The 23,995-nt window shown below is 49.8% G+C and overlaps 1 protein-coding gene across 1 annotated transcript in view; it reads left to right on the forward strand.

The window, feature by feature from the left end:
• The first annotated feature begins 5,214 nt into the window (after positions 1-5,214).
• The window catches only part of LOC138985592 (uncharacterized), a 160,196-nt gene continuing 141,415 nt past the window's right edge, over positions 5,215-23,995 (forward strand). Inside the window, exons 1-8 of the mRNA XM_070362578.1 lie at positions 5,215-5,266; positions 6,598-6,758; positions 10,865-10,935; positions 13,050-13,215; positions 13,294-13,431; positions 14,426-14,615; positions 16,298-16,428; positions 20,842-20,942. Of these exons, the coding sequence (XP_070218679.1) occupies positions 5,215-5,266; positions 6,598-6,758; positions 10,865-10,935; positions 13,050-13,215; positions 13,294-13,431; positions 14,426-14,615; positions 16,298-16,428; positions 20,842-20,942 (1,010 nt within the window). The remainder of the gene's footprint in view (positions 5,267-6,597; positions 6,759-10,864; positions 10,936-13,049; positions 13,216-13,293; positions 13,432-14,425; positions 14,616-16,297; positions 16,429-20,841; positions 20,943-23,995) is intronic.

Raw genomic sequence — 23,995 nt, forward strand, 5'->3', positions numbered from 1 at the left:
GAAGAGGCAAATCTTTTTCTTTTTTTCCTAGACAGAAAAGGGATTTTTTTCCCCTCACTGATCAGAAGCACCCCCTCCCTCCCTCCCTCCTGGGGCTAAGAACTTTTTTAGAGGCTTCTGATTGGCTGGGTCTTTGCCCTGGAAGCCCCCTCCTCTCCTTCCTATCCCCTGCTTGCTGGGAGAGTGGATTGAAGCTGAACCCTCTCCTTTGGGAGAGAAGGCTCCTTTCTGGACTGTTTGGAGTTGCCCTGCAGAGAAAGGCTGGTGGCGTGGGGCTGCCTTGGGCCAGCGGCAATGCCAGCGCTCCTGGGCTTCCTTGGTCTGGTCCTGTTCTGGGTGCTGGTGCCAGCGACTGCAGGGAGTAAGTAAAGCTGCTCAACCCTATTCTGTTGGGGCGAAGGGGCGGCAGCCCAGATCCACTTGGGATGGTGTTTTTATAGCCAGATGCCTGTTTACCAGTCCTTCTGCACATTCTTGGTTTTACCTTTCATGGGGGGAGAAGGAAGGAGAGATTACAAGTGGGTCCCTCGTCTCTCTCTCACTCCCATCTTCCACCAACATCCTCTGGAATCCAGAGTCCAGATTTGAAATCCTAAGTGAGGAAACTCTGACTTCTAGGCTCCCCAAGCCTGTGTGCAAGGATGCTTAGCAGTCTGCACGGTAACAATGTGAGATGAACTTTAATTTGTTGTCTGTTTATTGCAGGAAGGTATAAGACAGTGCTATCTACTAAAAATACAGTGCAAGCCAATATGTAATTTTAAATGTTCAAGTAGCCACATTTAAAAAGTGTTAGAAGGTAAAATTTTAAAGCATTTTTAAAATTTTATTTTGGTTGCCCTGATATTCATTGCTGCGCATGGGCTTTTTCTAGTTGTGAGTGGGGGCTTTTTAAAAAGAAAAACAACTTTTAATTTTGTACTGGGTTTAGCTGATCAGCAATGTTGTGGAAGTCATTTCAGGTAAACAGCAAAGGGACTCAGCCATACATATGTAAGCATCCATTCTCCTAGCGGAGGCGTCTCTTGTTGAAGAGCACTGGCTCAGTAGTTGTGATGCGTGGGTTTAGTTGTCCCACAATATGCGGAATCTTCATGGACCAGGGATCCAACCTGTCTCCCTTGCATTGGCAGGTGGATTCCTAACCACTAGGATCACCAGGGAAGCCCTGAAATTAATGTAAAAGTATATTGTAATTGTTGTTCAGTCGCTAAGTCGTGTCTGACTCTTTTTTACCCCATGGACTGCAGCACACCAGGCTTCCCTGTCCTTCTCGTCTCCTGGAATTTGCTCAAATTCATGTCCATTGAGTCAGTGATGCCGTCCAACCATCTCATCCTCTGCTGCCCCCTTCTCCTTTTGCCTTCAATCATTCCCAGCATCAGGGTCTTTTCCAATGAGTCAGCTCTTTGCATCAGGTGGCCAGTTATTGTACTTGACCCAAAATATCTAAAATATCATTAGAAAATGTAATCAATATAGAAATTATTAATGAGTTTTATTTTCTGTTCTTCGAAATCCAGTGTGTCCTTTATACTTAGAACATTTGAATGCTAAATATTCATTGCAAATGCTTGATCTCTTATTAGATATCTTAAAATGTTGAGTTGAAAGAGATGAATGAGGTCATTATGCTTTTGACTTTGGGAGTGGGGCATGATGAGGTTTTAGTATTGAGTGGAGAAGTGCTTATTTGAGACAGTAAAGATGGGAGATATGAAACAGTCATCTCAACCATTCTGGGTAAGACAGAAGTAGGGGTTAAAGTCAAGGCATGGATCCTGAGGTTTTATCAAACAAGGTAAATTTGGGCATGAAGCAAGACTATTTATGGTGTATTCTGTAGAATGTGATAAGGCAAGAGTGGGGCTAAACATGCAAAGAATTCTTGAAAACACTAGGTTTATATCATAGTACTATGCTGCTGCTGCTGCTAAGTCACTTCAGTTGTGTCCGACTCTGTGCAACCCCATAGATGGCAGCCCACCAGGCTTCCCCGTCCCTGGGATTCTCTAGGCAAGAACACTGGAGTGGGTTGCCATTTCCTCCTCCAATGCATGAAAGTGAAAAGTGAAAGTGAAGTCGCTCAGTCGTGTCCGACTCTAGCGACCCCATGGACTGCAGCCTACCAGGCTCCTCCATCCATGGGATTTTCCAGGCAAAAGTACTGGAGTGGGTTGCCATTGCCTTCTCCATCATAGTACTATATCACTTTGTTTTATATAATGTGCTTTGTGGAGAATGACGATTCCATCATTTAATAAAAATTAGCTCAAATCCCCACCCCCAATTCTTTCACATACTGAGTCGTTTCAAACATCTTTTAAAGTTTTCCACGGGGAGTGGGAGGGAGGTTCGAGAGAGAGGGGGCATGTGTATACCCACGGCTGATTCACACTGGAGTATGGCAAAAGCCAACGCAAAGTTGGAAAGCAATAATCTTCCAATTAAAGCATTAAAAAAATTTAATTAAAAAGTTTTCCGATAACTGACTTGAGCATAGGTTTTAAATTTTATTAAAATTACATAAAATGAAAGGCTTCTTCATAGCACCAGCTACATTTCAGATGTCCACTAGCCACATGTGGCTGGCAGATACTTCCCAGACAGTGCAGGTCCCGTTACAACTGTTTTGTTCACTGTATTTTCCCTTGTTTGCCTCTCACACAGTTGGTGCCTAGTGAGTCTGTGTAAATAAATGAATGGGAATCAGACCTGACCTCTGAGAAAGCTGAAATGAGGCTCGATTTCATTCCTGAGTGGTAGAGATGACATCAATTTCAGTCCATTTCCAGTCTGTCCCTAGAAGTGATGAAAAGATTTATCACTCCCCAGTTTTTGACATTTCCCCCTTCTTGGTTGATACGTTTAGTAGGATAATTGAATGGTCTTTGTTCTTCAGAAACTTTTTTTTAAAGCTTTAGATATGTCTTTGTAAGTGCTTGAAAAATGGAAGGGAAACAGACTTGGTTCAAGCAGAATGCTCTCCGAACACCCCTTCTTCCTGGGAGCTCGTGGTAGACCCAGGCTTGCAGGCATCACTGCTCTTGGCGTAGCTGGGCAGAAAAAGCTGATGCAGAGGTTATCGGTGGAACAAAGAAGCTGAATGCTGGATCTGTGCACAACTGGGAGTTTAATGGTTATGCACGAACATGTTTAATTTGGAGCCCAGGGTTCAAGTGATCAAAGAGCTGAAGGCAAGTTGGCAGGGAAATTGATTGAGTTAAATATCTTTGAAATGTGATTTTATCCATTGATATTCTACTTTAATGCAAAGAGTATTTTGTTGGATGAGCCAAAACATTCAGGGGAAGCAAAAACTCTGCCAAATACCCTACTGTTTTCTATTATTGCAAAGGTTTAAATGAAATGGCATAAAATATACTTTGCCCCCATTTTGGGAAACTATATTTTTCTTAAGGGATTAAAAACAGGCTGGCACATGTCATGATTACCAGTTGAGGCACAGTGGGGTGGTTTTGAGAATAGAAATGCTCTTACTGGAAAGTCATTCTATGAAAATGGCTGCAGATGGACCCCTGGCTAAGGCTGTTCTGAAAGGATATGGATGATGTCCAGGAAATGCCAGGCATGTGGCTGGAAGAAAGAACAATGAGGAGTAGGTGGAAATGGGGAGTCTTCAGGTGAGGGTTGGGATGGGCGGGTGGAGAGAAGACGGGCCAGGGAAGAGGTCTGAGGGTCCCCAGCAGAGCATCCTTGGCAGCCTGAGGAGGTCCCTGGCTGTTCTGCTCATACCCTCATTGTCTTGCAGCTTAGATGGTGGGTGAATGAGGTATTATGAGATCGACCAGGGAGCTGAGCCAGATACCATCCTTCACTGCCACAGTCTTTCGGGCTTGCCTTTGTTGGTTCATCCATTCCTTTATTCACTCACTTATTCGTTTGTGACAATGTAGTGGTTAAGGCTGTGGACTCAGGATGCCTGGGTCCAAACCCTGGCTCCTCTCCTAACTATGTCTCAGGCTCTGGGCCTCCGTGAAATGGGAGTAATGATCGCACTCATGACAGGGAACTGTCAGGATTGAAGGCGCTGAATATATAATTTGTTTGGAACAGCGCTTGGCACATGATAAATGCTATATGCTACATGTATTCATTCATTCATTCATTCCAGTATCGACTGGGAACCAGGCACTCGGGGATGCAATTTTGATGAAGATGACCAAGATAGTGAAATCATTAACATTTTTATAAGCATTGTGAAGAGAATAGGATGTTAAGATAGGGACTGACAAGGGGGTTTACTCTGGACAGGGAGACATGCTCACGCTGGGGTCTGAAGGAGCGTAGGACGTGAGAACTGGAGGAAGAGTGTTGAGACCAGAGGGAACAGTGTGTGTAAAGGCCTTGAGCTGGAGAAGGAGCAGCATGACTGGAGGTCGGGTGGGGTGAGATATGGCCAAAGGGGCAGACAGAGGCCGGCTGGCTTGGGAAGGATTTTATCATGAATGCATGTGGGTTGGGGTGGTTGGGGAGAGACTTAGGAGCTCTTACGCAGGGAGTGATGCGATTAGATTAAGGGCTTTAAAACATGACTGTAACTGTTGGGAATGAACTGTGGACACGGAACAGTTGGAAGGCTACTGCAGTGGTCTAGGTGAGAGAAGATGAGGCTTTGCCTGGAGCAATGGCTGTGGGGATCGAGACATGAATGGAGAGAGAGAAGGATGGAGTAAGGGAGAGAGGGATGGATAGATGGATAGAAAGATGGACAGAGAGAGACCGACGGATAGATGAATGAAAGGAGGGGTGGATGGGTGGATAGAGGGAGGGAGAGACAGACAGATGGCTGGAGGGAGGGAGGGGTCCACAGAGAGGTGGATGGAGGGAAGGAGGGATGAGCTGACGGAGGGAGGGGGGCTGGAGACCTGATGGAATTGGCAGCACTTGCCGACACGTGGGGCTTGGGGTGATGATAAGAGAGAAGGGGAAGCACAGCTTCCAGGTTGCCAGCTCGAGCAGTGGGAGGACCGTGGTATTAGTATCCAAGATGGGGAAGAGTGGGGCGGCTGGAGGGTGCATGGAGGTTACTCCCAGCTGCGTGCGAGAGAGGAGAGCGGGAATTAATCTCTTTTTGTCCCCCTGGCCCCTTTAACGTCCTCTTTCCAGAGCAGGTCAGTGGCCTATGGGAGGGAGCTGTCACATGTCTCCTCCTGGCCTTGCCCTGGTTCCATCTGATTTGTGATTTCAGAAATGCCAGACTCGCTGGTGGGGCAGGCGGCCTCCTGCATGACTTCCTGCACAGGTGAGTTTCTCCGGACACCTTATCACACTTCTGGTGAACTCAAGACGAGCGGGGTGGTGGGAGGGGTGTGGGTTTGGGGAGGCGAAGCTGATCATGGCCAGGTCTAATTAGGGACAACCCCTGAGGGCCTCAGCCACATTCCCAGGGAGACCAGTGAGGAAGAGCAAGACTAGTTCTGCAAAGGCCACCCAGTCATCAGCATTTAGAGAAACAAATCACACACTCAGGTTAAAATGTCCTTAAACCATCCCAGCCCTAAAGCCCTGGGGCTTTCCCTCATACTCTGCGGTCTCCAGGTGGAGTAAAATCTTCAGCCAAGTGATTCTATTTGCATCATGGGGTGGAGTAGATGAGAGAAACTGGGGGCAAATAGCTTAGAAGGAAGCATTTTCGGAATGTGAGATGTGGTTGTATTTTGAGCACAAAGAAATGAACATGAATGTGTTCATTCAATTTCAAAGCCCAGGAGAAGGATGAGCTGTCATAATTAATGCTTTAATGGTGTTTTGCAATTGGTCTGTGGTCTAAATAGAAGGTTCGGGAATCACAGACTCTCTGCTCTTGAGATCCGATCTACCCCAGAGTACCTCCCCCACATCCCCACTATCTCCAATACCTCCAGACTAGCCAGTTCTGCAGCTCTGTGTTCTGAAAAGATCAGGGAACTCTGTCCAACCCACCCCGCTGTCCCTGCTGATATCCACCAAGGCAGTAGATGAGGAATCATCAGTCAGTCAAGGTTTGGATTCCAGCTCTGCAACCTTGGGTAAGTTAGTTAACCTCTCTGAGCCTTGGTTTCCAATTCTGTAAGATGGAGAAAATAAGAGTACCCACTTCAAAGTTGTTATGAGGCTTCCAAAAGCTAATGTAAAATAGATCAGTGGTTCTCAACCAGGATGACCGTATCTACCAGGGACATTTTGCAAAGTCTGGAGACATTTTTGCTTGTCCCAACTGGGGCGTGCCACTGGCATCTGGAGATGCTGTTGAGCATCCTATAATGCACAGAACAGCCCCCACAACAGAATTATATGGTATCAAAATATTGATACCACGGAGGCTGAGAAACTTGAGTGTATAAAGCCCTTAGAAGAAGGCCTCGCACGCGAAACACTGGGTAACATTGATTAAGCACTCCTTGTGATTATCTTCGTTTTCTTCTTCACTCTCTTGGGGTCTGCAGCCTTCCCCTGAGCTGGGAGCAGGAAGCTCACCAGCCAGATGAGAGGGGAAGGTGACAGTTAGGATGCCTAAGTAGTCCAGGTGGAGCTGAGTCTCAGAAGGTGTCAGATTGTCAAGGTGACACCGTGTGCCCTCTCTCTGCCCTCCAGGGTCAGCTGATCCTCACCTCCCCGTGGGCACCAGATACGTCTATCACTTTTCCACTAACACCAGCACCAGCCTGCAGGGGGCCCAGGTGGAGGGGAGTGGCCTTGGTCTGCAAGGCTTGGTCACCCTTGATGTGCTTGGTCCTTGCCAGATGGCCTTACAGGTGAGTATCACTGAGTAACCAGGGGGTCATGTTGACATGGGGGAGGGCCACAGGGAAGCCACAGCGCCTGAAATCAAATTCAAGCGAGGGCTCTAGAGTAACATGGGAATGTGGCACCATTTTGGTTGTAGAGGGTGCCAGGGTAGATCCAGTGTTGGGAGGAGTGGAGATTAAAGAAGGAGTGAAGGGTATTCCTTGGAGCAGGTATAGCCACAGGATGGGATCAAGCTATGTCCTTGGGAGAATCAGTTCAGTTTGGTTCAGTTGCTAAGTTGTGTCCAACTCTTTGCGACCCAAGCACACCAGACTTCCCTGTCCTTTACCATCTCCTGGAGTTTGCTCAAACTCATGTCCACTGAGTCGGTGATGCCAGCCAACCATCTCATCCTCTGTTGTCTCCTTCTCCTCCTGCCTTCAATCTTTCTCAGCATCAGGGTCGTTTCTAATGAGTCAGTTCTTTGCATCAGGTGCCCAAAGTATTGGAGCTTCAGCTTCAGCATTAGTCCTTCCACTGAATATTCAGGACTAATTTCCTTTAGGATTGCCTGGCTTGATCTCCTTGCAGTCCAAGGGACTCTCAAGAGTCTTCTCCAACACCACAGTTCAAAAGCATCAATTCTTTGGCATTCAGCTTTCTTTATGGTCCAACTCTCACATCCATACATGACTACTGGAAAAACCATAAATGGAGGGTCACAATTGGGAAATTGTAGGTCCCAGGGGTGAGCAAAATCAAACCAAATCAAGGCTTTGTAAGCAAAGGAGCAGACTATGATGGACAGCCCAGACCCAGCTGGGGACTCCAGGCCTGCCCTGGGCATCTCTGTACAGGCACACCACAGAGAGATTGTAGGTATGATTCCAGGTCACTGAAATAAAACAAATATTGAAATAAAGTGAGTCACACTAATTTTATGGTTTCCCAGTGTATATCAAAGTTACGTTTGAACTAAATTGTAGTTTATTAAGTGTGCAACAGCATGATGTCTATAAAAAGTACATAATTAAAAAATACTTTATTGCTGAAGACAGCTAGTTATCATCTGAGCATTCAGGGAGTTGTAGTAGTCAGATTAAAGATCACTGATCATAGACCATGCTAACAAATATAATGAAAAAGTTTGAAATATTGTTAACACCACTAAAATGTAACACAGATGTGAAATGAACGAATGCTCCTGGAAAAACTGAAAGACTTGCTCAATGCAGGGTTGCCACAAACATTCAATTTGTTAAAAAAAAAAAAAAAAAAAAAAGGCGGTATCTGGGAAGCACAATTAAGTGGAGCACTGTAGAACGAGGTCTGCCTTCATAGACAGTGGTGGTACTGGGTTAGGTCAAAGTGGAATTATGAGCTAGATTCTCTTAGTGGCTGTAGTGATGAAAATCTTTTTCATCAAGATTTTCCTGAAGCTTTCTCATGTTCCTGCAAGCGGAAATGCCTGACTATTCTCTGGTCTCTTTCTGATGACGCTCATGTGTTTCCTGGACAAACCTTCCCACTCTGCATAAATGGCTGCCTAGTTTCCACTGAAGTCTCATGTCCCATTTGTAAGGGGTTTTTGAACTGACTGGAGTGTTTGCTGATGAAAGTTTCTCAAAACTGCTTTGTTATGTTTTCATGTAGACCACAGGATGGAGTCTTTTGTGAGGTGGCTCTGAGCTGCCTCTGACGTCCTAAACTATCCAAATATTGGTTTCGGTCAGAATTGCCACTTTGCTGTCCTTTAAAGTCCATCAAAACTGTAGAGGTTGTTTTTTCCACAGTCTTCACAAGGCAAATTGTGTACTGCTGCAATTTTGTTTGTTTGATTTGTTTTTAGCATTAAAAAAAATGGATACTGTTGAACGTTGACAAGGGTAGAAAGAAGGGGCTTGTTTCAGAGACTCGTGGCACAGTGAATTCCCTGGCAGTCCAGTATCTAGGACACCATGCTTCCACTGCAGGGGGGCACAGGTTTGACCCCTTGTCGGGGAACTAAGATCCCAAAAGCCACACAGTGTGGCAAAAAAAAAAAATTGTCATAAATGGAAAATGTACAGCCACTTAGGAGGCAATCCATTAAGTATATTTTTGTAGGAAAAGGGTGAACATAAGTATTAAGGACAATGAATTTTACAGATTGAACACTCCTGTGTAGCCACCTCCAGATCAAGAAACTCCCATAACCTCCCTCTTTCTCTCTTCCAGTCCCTTCTCCCAAAGGCTCCCCTGAGTTCCAGCACCATGGATTAGTTTTGTTCATCTTTGAACCTCTCTTTAATGGAATCATGCAGGAGGTTCTCTTTTGTGCCCGGTTTCTTCTTATTTTTTATTTTGATTTTTTTTTTTGATCATGGTAAAATATACATAATATAAAATTTATCATTTCAAGTGTTTCAATAGCAATATGTATCCTCCTGTTGTGTAACCATCACCACCCTCCACCCCTAGAATGTTTTCATCATCCTAAGCAGAAGCGCTGTACCCCTTAAATGACATGTATATAGTTTATTTATTGGCTATGCTGGGTCTTTGTCGTCGCGCATGGGCTCTCTCTAGCTGCGGTGCTTGGGTTTCTCATTGCCATGGCTTCTCTCATTTCAGAGCATGGGCTCTAAGGCACGTGGGCGTCAGTAGTTGCTGCTCTCAGAGTCTAAGCATGGGCTCTGGGCTCAGTAGCTGTGGTACACAGGCTTAGTTGCTCCATGACACGTGTGATCTTCCCAGATCAGGGATTGAACCGGTGTCCCCTGCATTGCAAGGTGGAGTCACACTCTCTGGACCACCAGGGAAGCCAGGATTAGTTACTCTGAAAACGTGAAATCACGGGGCAATGAAACCATGTGATACTATAATGACAGACACATGTCATCATACGTTTGTCTAAACCCATAGAATGTACGACACCAAGGAACCCTCATTTTTATTAGGGGCTTTGGGTGATGGTTATGTATTAGTATAGGGTCAGCAGTTGTGACTAATGTCCCACTCTGGTGGGGGATGTTGATAATGCAGAAGTCAGGGGGTACATGGGAAATTTCTATACCTTCCTCTCAGTATTGCTATGAACCTAAAACTGCTCTAATAATAATAATAATAATAATAAAAGTGAAATCAGTCAGCTTAGGGATGCAGGGTTTTTAAAAATTGTTTTGTTTTTGGCTGTTCTAGTTCTTTGTTGCTGCCTGGGCTTCTCTTTAGTTGGAACTAAAGGGCTACGGTCTAGTTGCCGTGTGCAGGCTTCTCATTTCAGTGGCTTCTCTTGTTGCGAAGCACGGGCTCGAGGTGCTCGGGCTTCAGCAGTTGCTGCTCCCGGGCTCTAGAGCACAGGCTCAATAGTTGTGGTGCACAGGCTTAGTTGCTCCGTAGCATATGGAATCTTCCTGACCTAGGGATCAAACCCACATCTCCTGCATTGGCAGGCGGATTCTCTAGTGCTAAGCCACCAGGGAAGCCCGGGATGCAGGTTTTACGGGTGATTTTATTTTTCATCTTTAGAGAGTCCATCTTCTTTAGCAATAAGTACACACATGTGTGAAACCATGGTGATCTGGGGACATCCAAGTCTTCTTTTCATGATGACAAAGCACTTTTTGTTTGCTTTGCAATCCTAGCTTACTTTCGTTTATACTGTGTAGCCATATGAATCTCTCACTCAAACTTCCAGGGCCTTTTGGGGAAAAATGAGAAGCTAATGGGGCTTCCCTGGTAGCTCAGCTGGTAAAGAATCTGCCTGCAATGCAGGACACCCAGATTCGAGCCCTGGGTTGGGAAGATTCCCTGAAGAAAGGGATAGGCTACCCGCTCCAGTATTCTTGGGCTTCCCTGGTGGCTCAGCTGGTAAAGAATCCACCTGCAATGCGGAAGAAGCTAATGAGAACTTTCTGTACAGTGAGTGGGGAGCAGAGGGGCCTGACTGTTTAAATTATTTACCCTGGAGATATTCAACGTCTACCACCTCACATTAGAACCTTCTGCTCAATGGGCAGATCTCCCTGCCTACCCCTCCCTCACCAGCATGAATCACGAGGAGGCCCAGAACTACTTTAGCTGGGGGAGGGGGCGCTGGTGTGGTCCTGGAATATCCCAGGAGAGGTCACCAACTCAGTGCATCCTGCTTCAGCTCCAGCACTTCCAGCTGACATCCATCCTGGGGTCCAAGGTGGAAGTTCTGAAGCAGTCGGAGAGTTTGAGGTAAGATGCTGGGCCTTGCTCCCCATGGGGCTCCCTTTTCCAATGGCCACTGGGTGCACCAGATTGTATTGAAAGAATCCAGTTAGGGTAACCCCCTTACATCAGAAAAAGGCCATTTTGGATTGAAGTTCAAAGAGGATTCCATCTTTGTTTTGACCTTATAAACACCCAGACCATTGATGAGGACCATTGGGGGTTGTTGTGATGTGGGAGCCTTGAGGGGCTCCAAAGAGCTTCAGATAGCCTTCCCTTATCTGGAGGAAGGAACTCTCGCCCCATATTTTCCTGGATGTCACTCTCAGCATGTCCAGATTTTATGTCTGCCCAGCACCCTCTGGGCTTCATCTTTAAGAACATTCTGGAAGACACTGGGCACCATTGAGGCCTGCCCTTCTCCTCCTCCTCCCTGCTGAGATGGGGGTTTTCCCTGGAGACCCATAGCTTCTTTCTCCCTCCCCAAGCCAAGCTCCCCTTGGTGACCCAGCCAAGCCTGGAATTCTCCCTTGGCGTGTTTCCCAGGGACTCCTGAAGTGGCTTCCGGGCCACAAAGCTCAGTCCAGCCGCCAGTCTGAAGACAAGCCCATCTCCGCAGATTCCTCTTCCTTTTTAATTGCAAATTCATTTGTTTAAAAAAAAATAATAAAGCCTTTGTGCAGGGATACAGGGATGGTGGAGCTGTCAGGGGCAAACGGATCCCCACTGAAAAGCTTAGGGGGTCCTCTTCGAGGGGCCAGTCAGGGCTATTGTCCCTGGGGAGTCTCATCAGAAATGCTAAGTCAGTGCGCAGGGCTGTCAGCTCCTGGAGAGACCAGACTGACACTAGTTATTCCAGAAGGGTCGGGAGCCATTAGCATTTCTCTTGAGGCCTGAGGCCCTGGGGGCTGCCACGGTGGGTGGGGGAGGGGGGCGGGAGCAGACTCCACGTGGAGCTGGAGAGGGGGCAGTGACCTCCCCCGGGAAGTTCAGTAGGGACTCTTGTGTCCCCCAAGGTTCTGCTTGCTGGCTGCCCTGTGGGGTTTGGGGCTTTGCCAGTTTCCCCGTCATCACGGGGCACCTCCCTCTTCAAAGCTCCCCACACAAAGAGCAGTACTCCCCAAGCCCTCACCCCCAACTCTATCCTCTCCCTCACCAGGCTATACCAGACACAGGCTCCTGGTCTGTGTCAGGTGAGGGGTGACGGGAAGGGCACTGGGCTGAATTCTGGACCCAGCTCCTCCCAGACTTGCTGCGTGATCCTCTCCAGTCGCTCTCCCTCTCTGGGCCTCGTTTCCTCCTTCTACAGTGCTGGAGCCTAAGTCACTTCTGCCATGGTCCGTGTGCGGGTTGGAAAAAAATTTCCAGACACCAGGCAGAATGAGAGGAGAATAAAGTTTGGTAGAGTGGGAGACCCTGATAGAACAGCAGGCTGGCTCAAGGGAGAGCCAAACCCTTTTGCAGGCGAGCAGCCACTTTTTTAGAGCCTCAAGACAGAGAAAATTCCTCCTGGAAGGGTGGCATTATGTCATTGGTTGGGATGCTATAGGGTGGGTATTTTACTTAATGGGGGTCAGGGTTAGATCTGGAGGCTCATGGCAACAGTTGCTATGGGGTTTGGTCAGTTCCAGAGATTTTTATCCTGTGACCTTGGTGCAGGGCTCCACAACTTCCAGCTCAGGGTGTCCGAGACCTGTGACCTCCAGAGCCATCCTGCCTGGGTTCGGATCCCAGCTGTGGCCCTGAACAAGTCACCTTACTGCTCGGACCCTCAGGTTCCTTCCTATATAACGTGAATGGGCTGGGAAAATAAGTTTTGCAATGCAGGACGCCCTGGGAAGTTCAGCTTTTTCTTTTTTTCAAGCTGGGTTCACCCATTTTATTCAGGTGGTGACAAGGCTGGGAGTAGCTTCAAGCATAGACTTGGCTGTCTTTTGTGTGGTTTCGCTGAGACCTGGCTGGAGAGCTGAGCTGAGTTAGGAAGCCAGGCCATTTGGGCGGGGTGTGGGGATAGCTGGGTGCTTCCTACGGGACTGACCTATGGGAGGGGCCCACGCTGGAGGGGCACGGTTGCGTAGCAGAGAAGAGGTGCCCTGGGGCCTTAGATGGGCCAGTGCCCCCTGACGGCCACCCCCGCGCAGCGCTGTCCTGGGCCGGGAGCCCCTGCGCCTTGTCCTGCAAGCGGGGCGCGTGGTCCGCCTGTGCCCCCGCCGAGCCGAGCCACGCTGGGCCCTGAACGTGAAGCGGGCGGTGCTGAGCCTCCTGCAGAGTCATCCAGGTGTCCGCGACCCCCACACCGTGGAGGAGGTGAGTTCTGAGTCTCGAGAGGCGGGTGGGTGATGGAGTGACGGGGAGCAGGGCGCTGACTGGGTCCCGCTCGCCCAGGTGGACATCCTGGGCAGGTGTCCCACCACGTACCAGCAACTCGGAAGCAGGCTGCACAAAACCAAGGCCCTGGGGCAGTGCTCCCTGCGCCGGGTGCGCGCCTCCCTGCGCTCGCAGGCCCTGCCCGCTGCGGAGGAGGTGAGAGCGGGGCTCGCCCCCACCCTGTCCTTCCTTCTTGGCCCACTCCCTGTTCTCTTCTCCTTCCCAGGCTCTGTCCTTTCCCTCCCCCACTTGCTCATCTCTCATCCTCCTCCCCCCTCCCCCCCCCCCACCGCCTAACGCCCCCCCCTCCCCCCACCGCCGACTTCCCTGTCCCTCCTCTTCCCGTCTCCTTCTCTCTCCCCGTCTCCTTCTCTCTCCCCCTCTCCTTCTCTTCCCCACTCTCCTTCTCTCTCCTCCACGGTTCCCTGCAGATGAAAGTGTTGTGTAAACAGTTCAGTTCAGTCGCTCAGTCGTGTCCAACTCTTTTGCGACCCCATGGACTGTAGCACACCAGGCCTCCCTGTCCATTACCAACTCCAGAGCTTGCTCAAACTCATGTCCACTGAGTCGGTGATGCCACCCAACAATCTCGTCCTCTGTTGTCCCCTTCTCCTCCTGCCCTCAATCTTTCCCAGCATCAGGGTCTTTTCAAATGAGTCAGCTCTTCGCATCAGGTGGCCAAAGTATTGGAGTTTCAGCTTCAGCATCAGTCCTTCCAATGAACAGTCAGGACTGATTTCCTTTAGAATGGACTGGTTGGGTCTCCTTGCAGTCCAAGGGACTCTCAAGAGTCTTCTCCAACACCACAGTGTAAACAGTAGGCATCTATATAAGGATAGGAGGTGATCACTATTAACATGACTAATACAGAGTCTCAGCATCTAGAAGCGGCTGCAGGACTGCAGATACCGGCTTTCTTCATTTTCCAATTGAGGCTTTATCCTTCCTCCCCTTGGGGTGACTTCTGACTGCTCTTTCTTGCCTCCCTTGGTCTCCCACCTCTGTCTATGGGGAGAGGGATCCTGAAGCTCCAAGGTAGTCCCCACTGGGCTTCCCCCAGCCTTGGCTGTTGCTACCAATTTGGGGGTTCCTGGGGGTTCCCTCACTCCCGCGGTCTGAGCCTCCGCCTCTTCCCCACATGGTCCAGCAGTCTGGCCTGGCCTCCCGTCTGACCTGCGTCCAGAGTTTGCAGGCCGGCGTGCTGCGGGAGGCCTCCTGCACACAGCTGGACACCGCGGGGCCCCTCTCCAGGGAGGCAAGTACTGCACCGATGTGGACCTTTTCCTCGCTCTCTCTGCTGCAGGAGGTACCCCTGGACCCAGCTGTCACAGGTGATGGGGGTAGGGGTGGGCTGGGGTGGCCCCTGGACCCTTAGGTGAGCCTCCCAGTCTCCTCTGACCAGAGGGGCTCCAGCAAGCAGAGGCTCCACTGCTGTGTCCCTGTCTGGACACCCTTGAACACCTTCTGAAAGTGGCCATTGTCAGGGTCGGCCTCTTTTTCTGGAAGTTTCTGTCGGCGCACATGGCTCTCAGGCTTGGTCTTGGCTTCCTCTCTGGGTCGTTCTCAGTGGAGATGGCATCTTCTGGTTCCCAACTTTAGTGGGAGAATCTACCTTACACCTGATGACCCTTCGACCTGACCATTTTGGGAGCGAGCTGACTCAGGTTTCCTGATTTTTTGGAAAGTTCCTGCCAACATAGAGCATCCCCTGGAGCATGGTTCCCTTCTATGATTTTTGTACAGAAAGAAACAAAGCAAGGCATGCATCTGAGGGAAAGAGATATATATATTTTTCCACGGTGAAAAAAATGGCTGTCTCCCTGAATCAGGAAATAAGGGTGGTTAATTCTTACTGCTGACAGTTTGGAAGGATTTACTGTGGGCCAGTATCTGTGCTGAGTGCTTTATGTGGATTATTTAATTTAATTCCCATCATGACCCCATTAGGAAGTTACTGTTGTTTGTAGTTATATTTTTTTCACTGAAGGAAGCTGTGTCCAAGAAGTAAAACTGACGTGTCTGAAGTCACAGAGCTAATGAGAGGCAGAGCTGGGACTTGGACCCGTGGGGTCTTTTCCACAGCCCTGGTGGATAATCAGGTTTGTCTCAGAGAACAGACTTGCTGCCTGCACCACCCCAGGGAGAACCCAGCAGATGGGGACTGAAGCCCTGGGTCTTCCCAGCATTCCGTTTGGTTCCATGGAGCACAGGCTGAGATCCTAGGCTGACCTGCCCCCCGAGGCTCCCTCAAACACAGACACTGGCCATCACTGGGGCATCTAGTTTCAGGACCTGCCTGTTGGTTGACCATTGAGTTGAATGAGCTTTTCATCTTTTTTTTTTTTTTTTTTAAATAACAGGTGTAATTGAGATGTAATTCACATACTGTGTAGTTCATGCATTTAAAGTGAATAATTCAGTGGCTTCTAGAGTCAGAGTTGTCCATCCATCATCAGAATCAACTTTATGACATTTTTGTCACTCCAGAAGAAACCTTGCACCCATTGGCCATCACCTCCTGTTCCCCCAGTTCCTGGCAACCACTAATCTACTTTCTACTGCTAGATTTTTCCATTCTGGACAGTTTGTATAAGTAGAATGAGATAGTATGTGACCTTTCATAACTGGCTTCTTTCACTTCCCATAGGTTTATCCTATGGGATGAACCTATCTTCCCATGGTTCATCGTGTTGTAGTATGTGTCACAGTTTCATTTCTTTTTCTTGCTGAATAATCTTCCATTCCACGGAGGAAGTTTCCATGTTTCGTCTGGCAATCCCCAGAGGGTTTTGGGGTCACCTTATTGGGCCCATCCCTTACTGATGGGTGCATGGACTGTTTCCCGTCTTTTGCTTCAGCAGGAATGCTGGCATGATTTTCTTGTGTGTGTTCCCCTCCCCTGTTGCCAGAAACATACTGGAGGGAGCCTTGGCAGGGTGTGGGAGTGGCTCCCAGGGGTCCTTCCACTCACTCTGACATTTCCCCCCATGCGGTCATCCCTGCTAAGAACGTCTCACCTCAGATTCAGACAGTGGAGACTTAACCCCGAGCAGCTTGTTGTACGAGTGGGAGGAGACCCCATCCCAAGCTACAGTGGCCACAGGGGCTGCATCAGTGAGGAGGCTGTGCCTGGCTCCGGCCACAAGCTTTGAGGTAAGTGGCTTCTCCAGCCCCAGGCCAGGGTCTGCCTGGGGCCTGGGGTCCTGGGAAACCCTCCTCTTCCTACCAGATCCTTTCAGGTGCACTTGGTAGAATATTCAATATTAGAGATGCTGGGTACTGTTGGGCAGCTTATGCACTGCACAGCTGTGCCTGGCTGTGAAAGCAAAAGGAAGAACTCTACCAGGTGTGTGCAAACCTTGACCTAGTGCTGACGGGAGAGGAGCCTGGAGGAGGCCTCCTTCTCATCGGCCTGTCTGCGGGCACATGGGCCTTTAGGGCCCCCAGACCAACCTTCTGGACCTGGCCTGTCCTAGAGATCTCTCAGGACACACACACTGTACACGCACACCCCCACACACACAATCTGGAGGAAAAAACGCAACACCCCCCCCCTCCCCGCCACATACCCACCCCACCCACACACACGCAATCTGGAGGAAGAGATGGCAACACACACCCCCCCACACACATACCCACCCCACCCACATACACAATCTGGAGGAAGAAATGGCAACCCACTCCAGTATTCTTGCCAGGATGATCCCACGGAGAGAAGAATCTGGTGGGCTGTAGTCCATGGGGTCACAAAAGAATCAGACGTGACTTAGTGACTAAACAACAACGAACACACACAAAGAATATATTGAGGCTTCCCTGGCAGTCCAGCACTTAAGACTCTGCACTTTCACTGCTGAGGACCTGAATTCCATCTCTGATTGGGGACCTAAGGTTCCACAAGCTGTATGGTGGCCAAAAAGAGGAATGTATTGAATTTGTATAAAATATGTTGAACATGTAGTCAGTAAATATAGACTATATGTATGTATGTACTGAAGACTCAGATACACACACACACTGTACATTTTGCGTGTATGTAGCAGAGACACGCTTGCAGCTGGCTCTTCACTGTTTCGGGGGCCGGGAGCCAAGGCCCCAGCTCATTGCTCTCTGGAACCCCTGACCTGGGGGGCTCTGTGGGGGTCAGAGAAGAGTCAGAGAGCAGCCCCAAGGAGAGGGCCCACAGCCCCGCGAGGTGGTGCTCCAAGCCTGAGGCTAGAGGGTGACAGAACTGGCTGTTCGCCCAGGCACCCTGGCCCCCTCGGCAGGGACTCTCACCCTGGCACTCCTGAGCCCCTGGGGCGCCCCGTGCACTGTCAGATGTTTAGCTGCCTCCCTGACCTCTACCCACCAGTGTCAGCATCGCCTCCATCCCTGTCACGATAACCCAGTGTCTCCACGTGTTACCCGAGTCCCCTGGGGAGCACGCTCACCCCCACTGAGAACCACTGCTCTGCCTCCTGTGTTCCAACCTGCCTCCTTCCCTCTGGCCCCAGAGCCTCACCCCCGGCCCCCTGACCGGGCATTTCCCCAGCAGAGGCAGCTCAGGGCCAGGCATGTCGTCGGCCTGTCTCCCCTCCTGCAGCCTGGCAGCAATGGCCCCAGAGGGCGCAGGGCGGCTGTCCTGTCTTTATAGCGCTAACAAGGAAGCAAATTGTTCCCACCAGGGAGGTCCCCTGGGCTGGGGTGAATTGCTGAGGACTTTGTTCCTGAAAATAGCTTCTTGGGGATGCCTGAGTGCACATCAAGCGTGCTTCGCATCCCTCTCCCCGGGAGAGGGCCCACCGGTTACCAGGGGGATGGCCCGTGGGCTTCCGCTGGGAATGCCTCTGCCCCACCCCATTGTTGGTAGGCAGGAGACAAGATGGGTTTTTCAGTTTGGAAACAAAACCAGGGCTTGGGACTCAATAGAGAGCAAATTCCCCAGCCTGACCCTCTGCAGAGAGGCCCCGGGGATTTCGATGTGAGGGGCAGAGGCCTGGGGTGGCCAAGAGCCTGGTGGAGTGAAGGAGAGGATGGGGAGAGAAGGTGGGCGGGTCAGTGCCCCCCGCGTCCCCAGGCTGCCAGGGAGGACGCCTGAGGAGCGCACAGCTCCTGACCACCATTCTGGGATACTCAGAGCACCCACCTCCCAGACACTGACTCAACACCGACTCTGTACAGCCAAGCATGGATGGTGGTGTGCCAGGCTGGCTTGTACTGACTTGCCAGAGCTGATGGTTAGCCTCTGGACATCCCGCAGGTTGGTTGCTAAGCAGACATCACCAAAGATGAAGTTATACTCTAATGAGAACCTGCTGTATAGCACAGGGAGCTTTATCGGTCCTCTGTGGTGACCTAGATGGATGCTGGAGCTAACTCCCTTCAGTTGTGTCTGACTGTGACCCCCATGAACTGTAGCCCGCCAGGCTCCTCTGTCCATGGGGATTCTCCAGGCAAGAATCCTGGAGGGGACTGCCATGCCCTCCTCTAGGGGAATCTTCCCAACCCAGGGATTGAACCCAGGTCTCCTGCGTTGCAGGTGGATTCTTTACCCTCTGAGCCACCAGGGAAGCAGCAATACTCCAATTAAACAAAAGATTGTTATACCCCTTTACAGTGAAAATGAGTCATATTCAAAACGAAGGTAATGAGTACTCAGTATCATCGTCTGCTAGTTATTTCACTACATTTTTATCTTTGCGCTGGTGGTCACTGGCATCCACTGTGGGTTAGAAACAAGCCGCGATGGCTTGCTTCTCTACGGTGACTGCACGTCCGCGTTCAGTGATGTTACCTCGGCTGCTGGTAATGGCCACAGTGGGAGTATTGATACCATGGAAACTGTCAATCGGGGCTTTTTATCTCCCCTCTCCAGGGCCTTGAGTACAGGATGCTGGTTAAGAGTGTGGGTTCAAGTCTCAGCTCTGCCACTTAGTAGCCCTGTGGCCGCTGTCACCTGACTTAAGTGCTCTGTTAAGTGAGGAGAGTCATAGCCCCTCGTAGGGTCAAGGTCAAATGAAGTGGTGCCTGTAACGTGCCTAGAGCAGCGCCTGGCCCTCAGTGGAGGCTCCACGCAAAGCAACCATTGTTATTGTTATTACTGCTATGCATCAATGTTGCTGAGGAGGGCATGGCAACACACTCCAGCATTCTTGCCTGGAGAATCCCATGGACAGAGAAGCCTGGCAGGCTACAGTCCATAGAGTCACAAAGAGTCGGACACGACTGAAGTGACCACACACACACCCACACACCCACACCGGCTCCGCCAGCAAAAGTCACACAATCGGGATGCTGCCTACCCTGGGGGCAGACACTCTGGTGGGAGAGTTGGCCCATGACACCTGTTTCCTGTTTGAGTCCGGCTGAAGTCAAGCTGTGTGCACAGAACTCAGTCCCAGCCACTGAGAGCAGAGGAGGCCTGAGCGATGCAAGCCCATCCCTGCAGCCGTGGACCCCCGGCTGGGTGGGGTGAGGACTCACTCTTGACCAAACCCAACAGGAAGCCAGGAACCTCATCACTCTTTCTATGGCTTTGGGTTTGGGCTGAGGCAACAAATCTGAGACTGAGGGGGCATGGGGGAGGGAAGGCAGGATGTGGGGCCAGCATCCCAAACCCACTATCTCCTGAAACTCCTGAGAGGTGTGGGCTCTGAATAGAGTCCTTTATTTCCTCGAGTGTTTGGAGACTTGGTGACTGTGCTGGTCAGACCTGTAGACAAGGGGCGAAAGCTGCAAACCCCTGCCGATTAGCCATCACTGTTCATAATTCTGAAAAACGTTCACATATTTTCTTTAGTTGGAAATATCAGACACTTTGTGAAATATGGGAGGACTCATTACAATAATTACGATCATCGTAACATGTTGTTTAGTTGCTCAGTTGTGTCTGACTCCTTTGCGACCCTGTTGACTGTAGACTGTCAGGCATCTCTGTCCATGGGATTTCCCAGGCAGGAATACTGGAGTGGGTTGTCATATTCTTCTCCAGGGGATCTTCTTGGCCCAGCGATCAAAACCACGTCTCTTGCATTGCAGGTGGATTCTTTCCCACTCAGTCACTGGGCTTTTATTAGAGCATAAAGTCCACGAATATACACGCCATCTCTCCTTTTCACCCCCATGTCCCTGGCCCATGTATGCCTGGCACATAGTAGGTGCCCAAGAGCTTGTTAAACTAAAAAATAAAAATGGGCCAGCCTGTGTGCCAGGAGCTTAGGATTCAGTGGAAAGAAACCCATATGAGTAGCCTCATCTCTTTGGGTCTGTGAAGCTGTGGGAGGTACTGGAGTTCCCATGTTCTTTGGAGCCATGTTGATGGCTCAGCTGATAAAGAATCTGCCTGCAATGCAGGAGACATGGGTTCGATCCCTGGGTTGGGAAGATCCCCTGGAGAAGGGAATGGCGACCACTCCAGTATTCTCACCCAGAGAGTCGTGTGGACAGAGGAGCCTGGGGGGCTACAGTCCATGGTGTTGCAAAGAGTTGGACACAACTGAGCGACTAAGCATATCTGGAGACAGGGGGATGGATGAGGTGACCTTTGGGGTTCGAGTCTCTCACGCTGCCCCCTCTGATTTCCAGGCCACAGAACTGTTCCTGACGCTGGTGTCTGAGCTCCGAGGCCTCTCTGCGGATGAGCTCATTGGACTCTGGGGACTTTCTTTTAAATGCCGAGACAACTGGTAAGGGGCTGGGCCAGGAGTTGGCTGGGGGGTCCTGGTGGGGCTGGATAATCTTGCTGCTGTTCTAGGTCACCCTCGAGAGATGACCGTGACATTTCAGCTCATCCCTGTGATATGTTATCTCATTCCTGACTTGTCCTTCTGTCTGGGGACATCTGCCAAGAAGACGATTAATCGGGGAGCTTGGAGGTTCCCACGGGGCTGGAGACTGGAGGCTGCGGAGACTGGAGGCTGCGGGGCCTGGCGGGGATAAAGACAGGCATTGTTCCCTCCCCACACAGGGTGCCTCTGGCAGGGAGCCGGAATTAGCATTCCAATGTGCCTTGGGTTCCCTTTTGCTGGGAGTGGGGGTTGCTGAGCAGGGCTGGGATCCACCCCCACACCCTGCTGATATGGGGCCAGCAAGGGGTATAGAGAGGCCCCAAGGGTGGAGGGGAAGTTCTGAGTCCTGCCTCCAGGGGCAGAGGACTGTAGAGGGTTGAGGGGGAAACCTGTAGCTCCTTTCCCAAGTTCAGCTGTTCACTAGGCCCACAAGATCCAGATTTCAGGTGTGTGAGCTTTTCAAAGGCTCTCAGATCTTGAGACCTGAAAAATATTTTATTGACTCAGAAATAAGAAAGAAATCCCCCCAACCCGCTGCAGCCCACCATATCAACATTGTTGTTTAGTTGCTAAGTTGTGTCTGATTGTTTGAGACCCCATCTTAGCCCACCAGGCTTCTCTGTCCATGGGATTTCCCAGGCAAGAATGCTGGAGTGGGTTGCCGTTTCTTTGTCCAGGAGGTCTTCCCGACCCAGGCATTGAACCTGCATCTCCTGCATTACAGGCGGATTCTTTACCACTGAGCCACCAGTATGTTAATCGTTCAGTCATGGCTGACTCTTTGTGACCCCATGGATGGTAGCCCACCAGGCTCCTCTGTCCATGGGGATTCTTTTTATTTTATTTTTTTTTACTTTACAGTATTGTATTGGTTTTGCCATACATCAACATGCATCTGCCATGGTGTACACGTGTTCCCCATCCTGAGCCCCCCTCCCACCTCCCTCCCCATACCGTCCCTCTGGGTCATCCCAGTGCACCAGCCCCAAGCTCCTGTATCCTGCATCAAACCTGGACTGGCAATTCGTTTCTTATATGATATTATACATGTTTTAATGCCATTCTCCCAAATCATCTGCCCCCCTCTCCCACAGAGTCCAAAAGACTGTTCTATACATCTGTGTCTCTTTTGCTGTCTCACATACAGGGTTGTCGTTACCATCTTTCTAAATTCCATATATATGCGTTAGTATACTGTATTGGTGTTTTTCTTTCTGACTTACTTCACTCTGTATAATAGGCTCCAGTTTCATTCAACTGATTCAAACTATTAGAACTGATTCAAATGTATTCTTTTTAATGGCTGAGTAATTGTGTATATGTACCATAGCTTTCTTATCCATTCATCTGCCATGGGGATTCTGCAGGCAAAAATACTGGAGTGGGTAGCCATTCCCTTCTTCAGTGGATCTTCTAAACCCAGGGATCAAACTCAGGTCTCCTGCACTGCAGGCAGATTCTTCAGACAGTCTGAGCCACCAGGGCAGCCCGTGAATCAACATTATCACATGTCTATTTGAAGGACTACAAACTTAATAGCTAATAATGCACAGATACCTTCCAAGCCTTTTATCTGTGTTCACGCATTTAATCCTGACAATGACCCCATGAGGTAGGTGGTTTTATTCCTATGCAACAGTTGTAAAAGGAAACCAAGGCACAGAGCAGTTAGGAAACTTGCCCAAAGTCACACAGCAGAGTTTAGATTTGAACCCAGGTGGTCTGTGCTTATCCATCAAATTCTTAGGGTCTTAAATATAAGTGATACTTGGGCACATTTTAGCTGTCTTTGCTGTAGGGAGGGGCCTCTGAGTCTCCATGTGGAGTTCCCTATTCCCCTGGTGACTCACCCTACTTGTCACTTGGGATATTCCCACAAATCCCTGTGTCTCGCTTGTCTACCTAGATGTTAGGAGTCAGGGAGGTGGGGAAATCATCCCCAAATCTAGAAGTTTCCAAGACGACTGATACTCTTGAGAGATTTCTCTTGCCCTCACCTCCTCCTCCATTTCTGCCCAGAGCCTGGTTTTCCTGGGCCCAAATCTATAAGGGAAAGAGAGGAAATACAAGGGCAAGAGATGGGAAGGGCAGGTGGGATATCTCCAGAGGAAGAGGCTTGTGTTCCTGAGGCCTCATGATCATCTTGGAGCTGGCCCAGTCATGAGCATTCCCATTTTATAGATAAATAAATTGAGGCCAGAGACTGTTTATGGGCAGATGGTGTGTGCGAGTCAAGGGTGGGTGGGATGCCTGGCCCTCTGAGTCTGTGGATGTCACTCATCAGGGTTGATAAGGTGGGGGGCCCAATCCGCTCCACCCTGTGTACCCTGCTGCCTGTGTGACCCATCCCTGGGAGCCTCCCATTTCTACTGTAATTGAGGCACCCATTCAGCCATCATCTCCCCATTTAGACTCATCACTATGCAAAGGTTCAAAACCTTTCCTGAACATACAAACCTTTCTGTAATTTCAAAAAAAGAAAAAGGAAAGATTGTGATGTTGGGCTGAGAGCATTAGAGGTTTACTGAGGGGCTTCTGTTTAACGCGGGGCCACCTGCCAGTTGTTGACTCCTGTTCTACGCAAGGGATTCTTATCCTATGAGGTGAGTGTGGTTGGTTTGGGGAGAGCGGTGGGCAGGGACTCACATCGCCCCAAACTGCTGTGTCTCTAGAGTGGGCTGAATTGCCAGGGTTTAGACTGGGTTTCCTTGGCAGGTCAGAGGGTAAAGAATCTACCTGCAATGCAGGAGATTCGGTTCAATCCTTGGGTTGTGAAGATCCCCTGGAGAAGGTGATTGGCAACCCACTCCAGTGTTCTTGCCTGGAGAATGCCATGGACAGAGGAGCCTGGTGGGCTACCGTCTGTGGGGTTGTACAGAGTCAGATACAACAGACCGAATAACTTTCAGACAGGGCTGCTGGTGTCTCCGGGGCCCTAAGAGCACAGGATC

Source organism: Bos mutus, chromosome 25 (assembly GCF_027580195.1).
Source record: "Bos mutus isolate GX-2022 chromosome 25, NWIPB_WYAK_1.1, whole genome shotgun sequence".
Lineage (NCBI taxonomy): Eukaryota > Metazoa > Chordata > Mammalia > Artiodactyla > Bovidae > Bos > Bos mutus.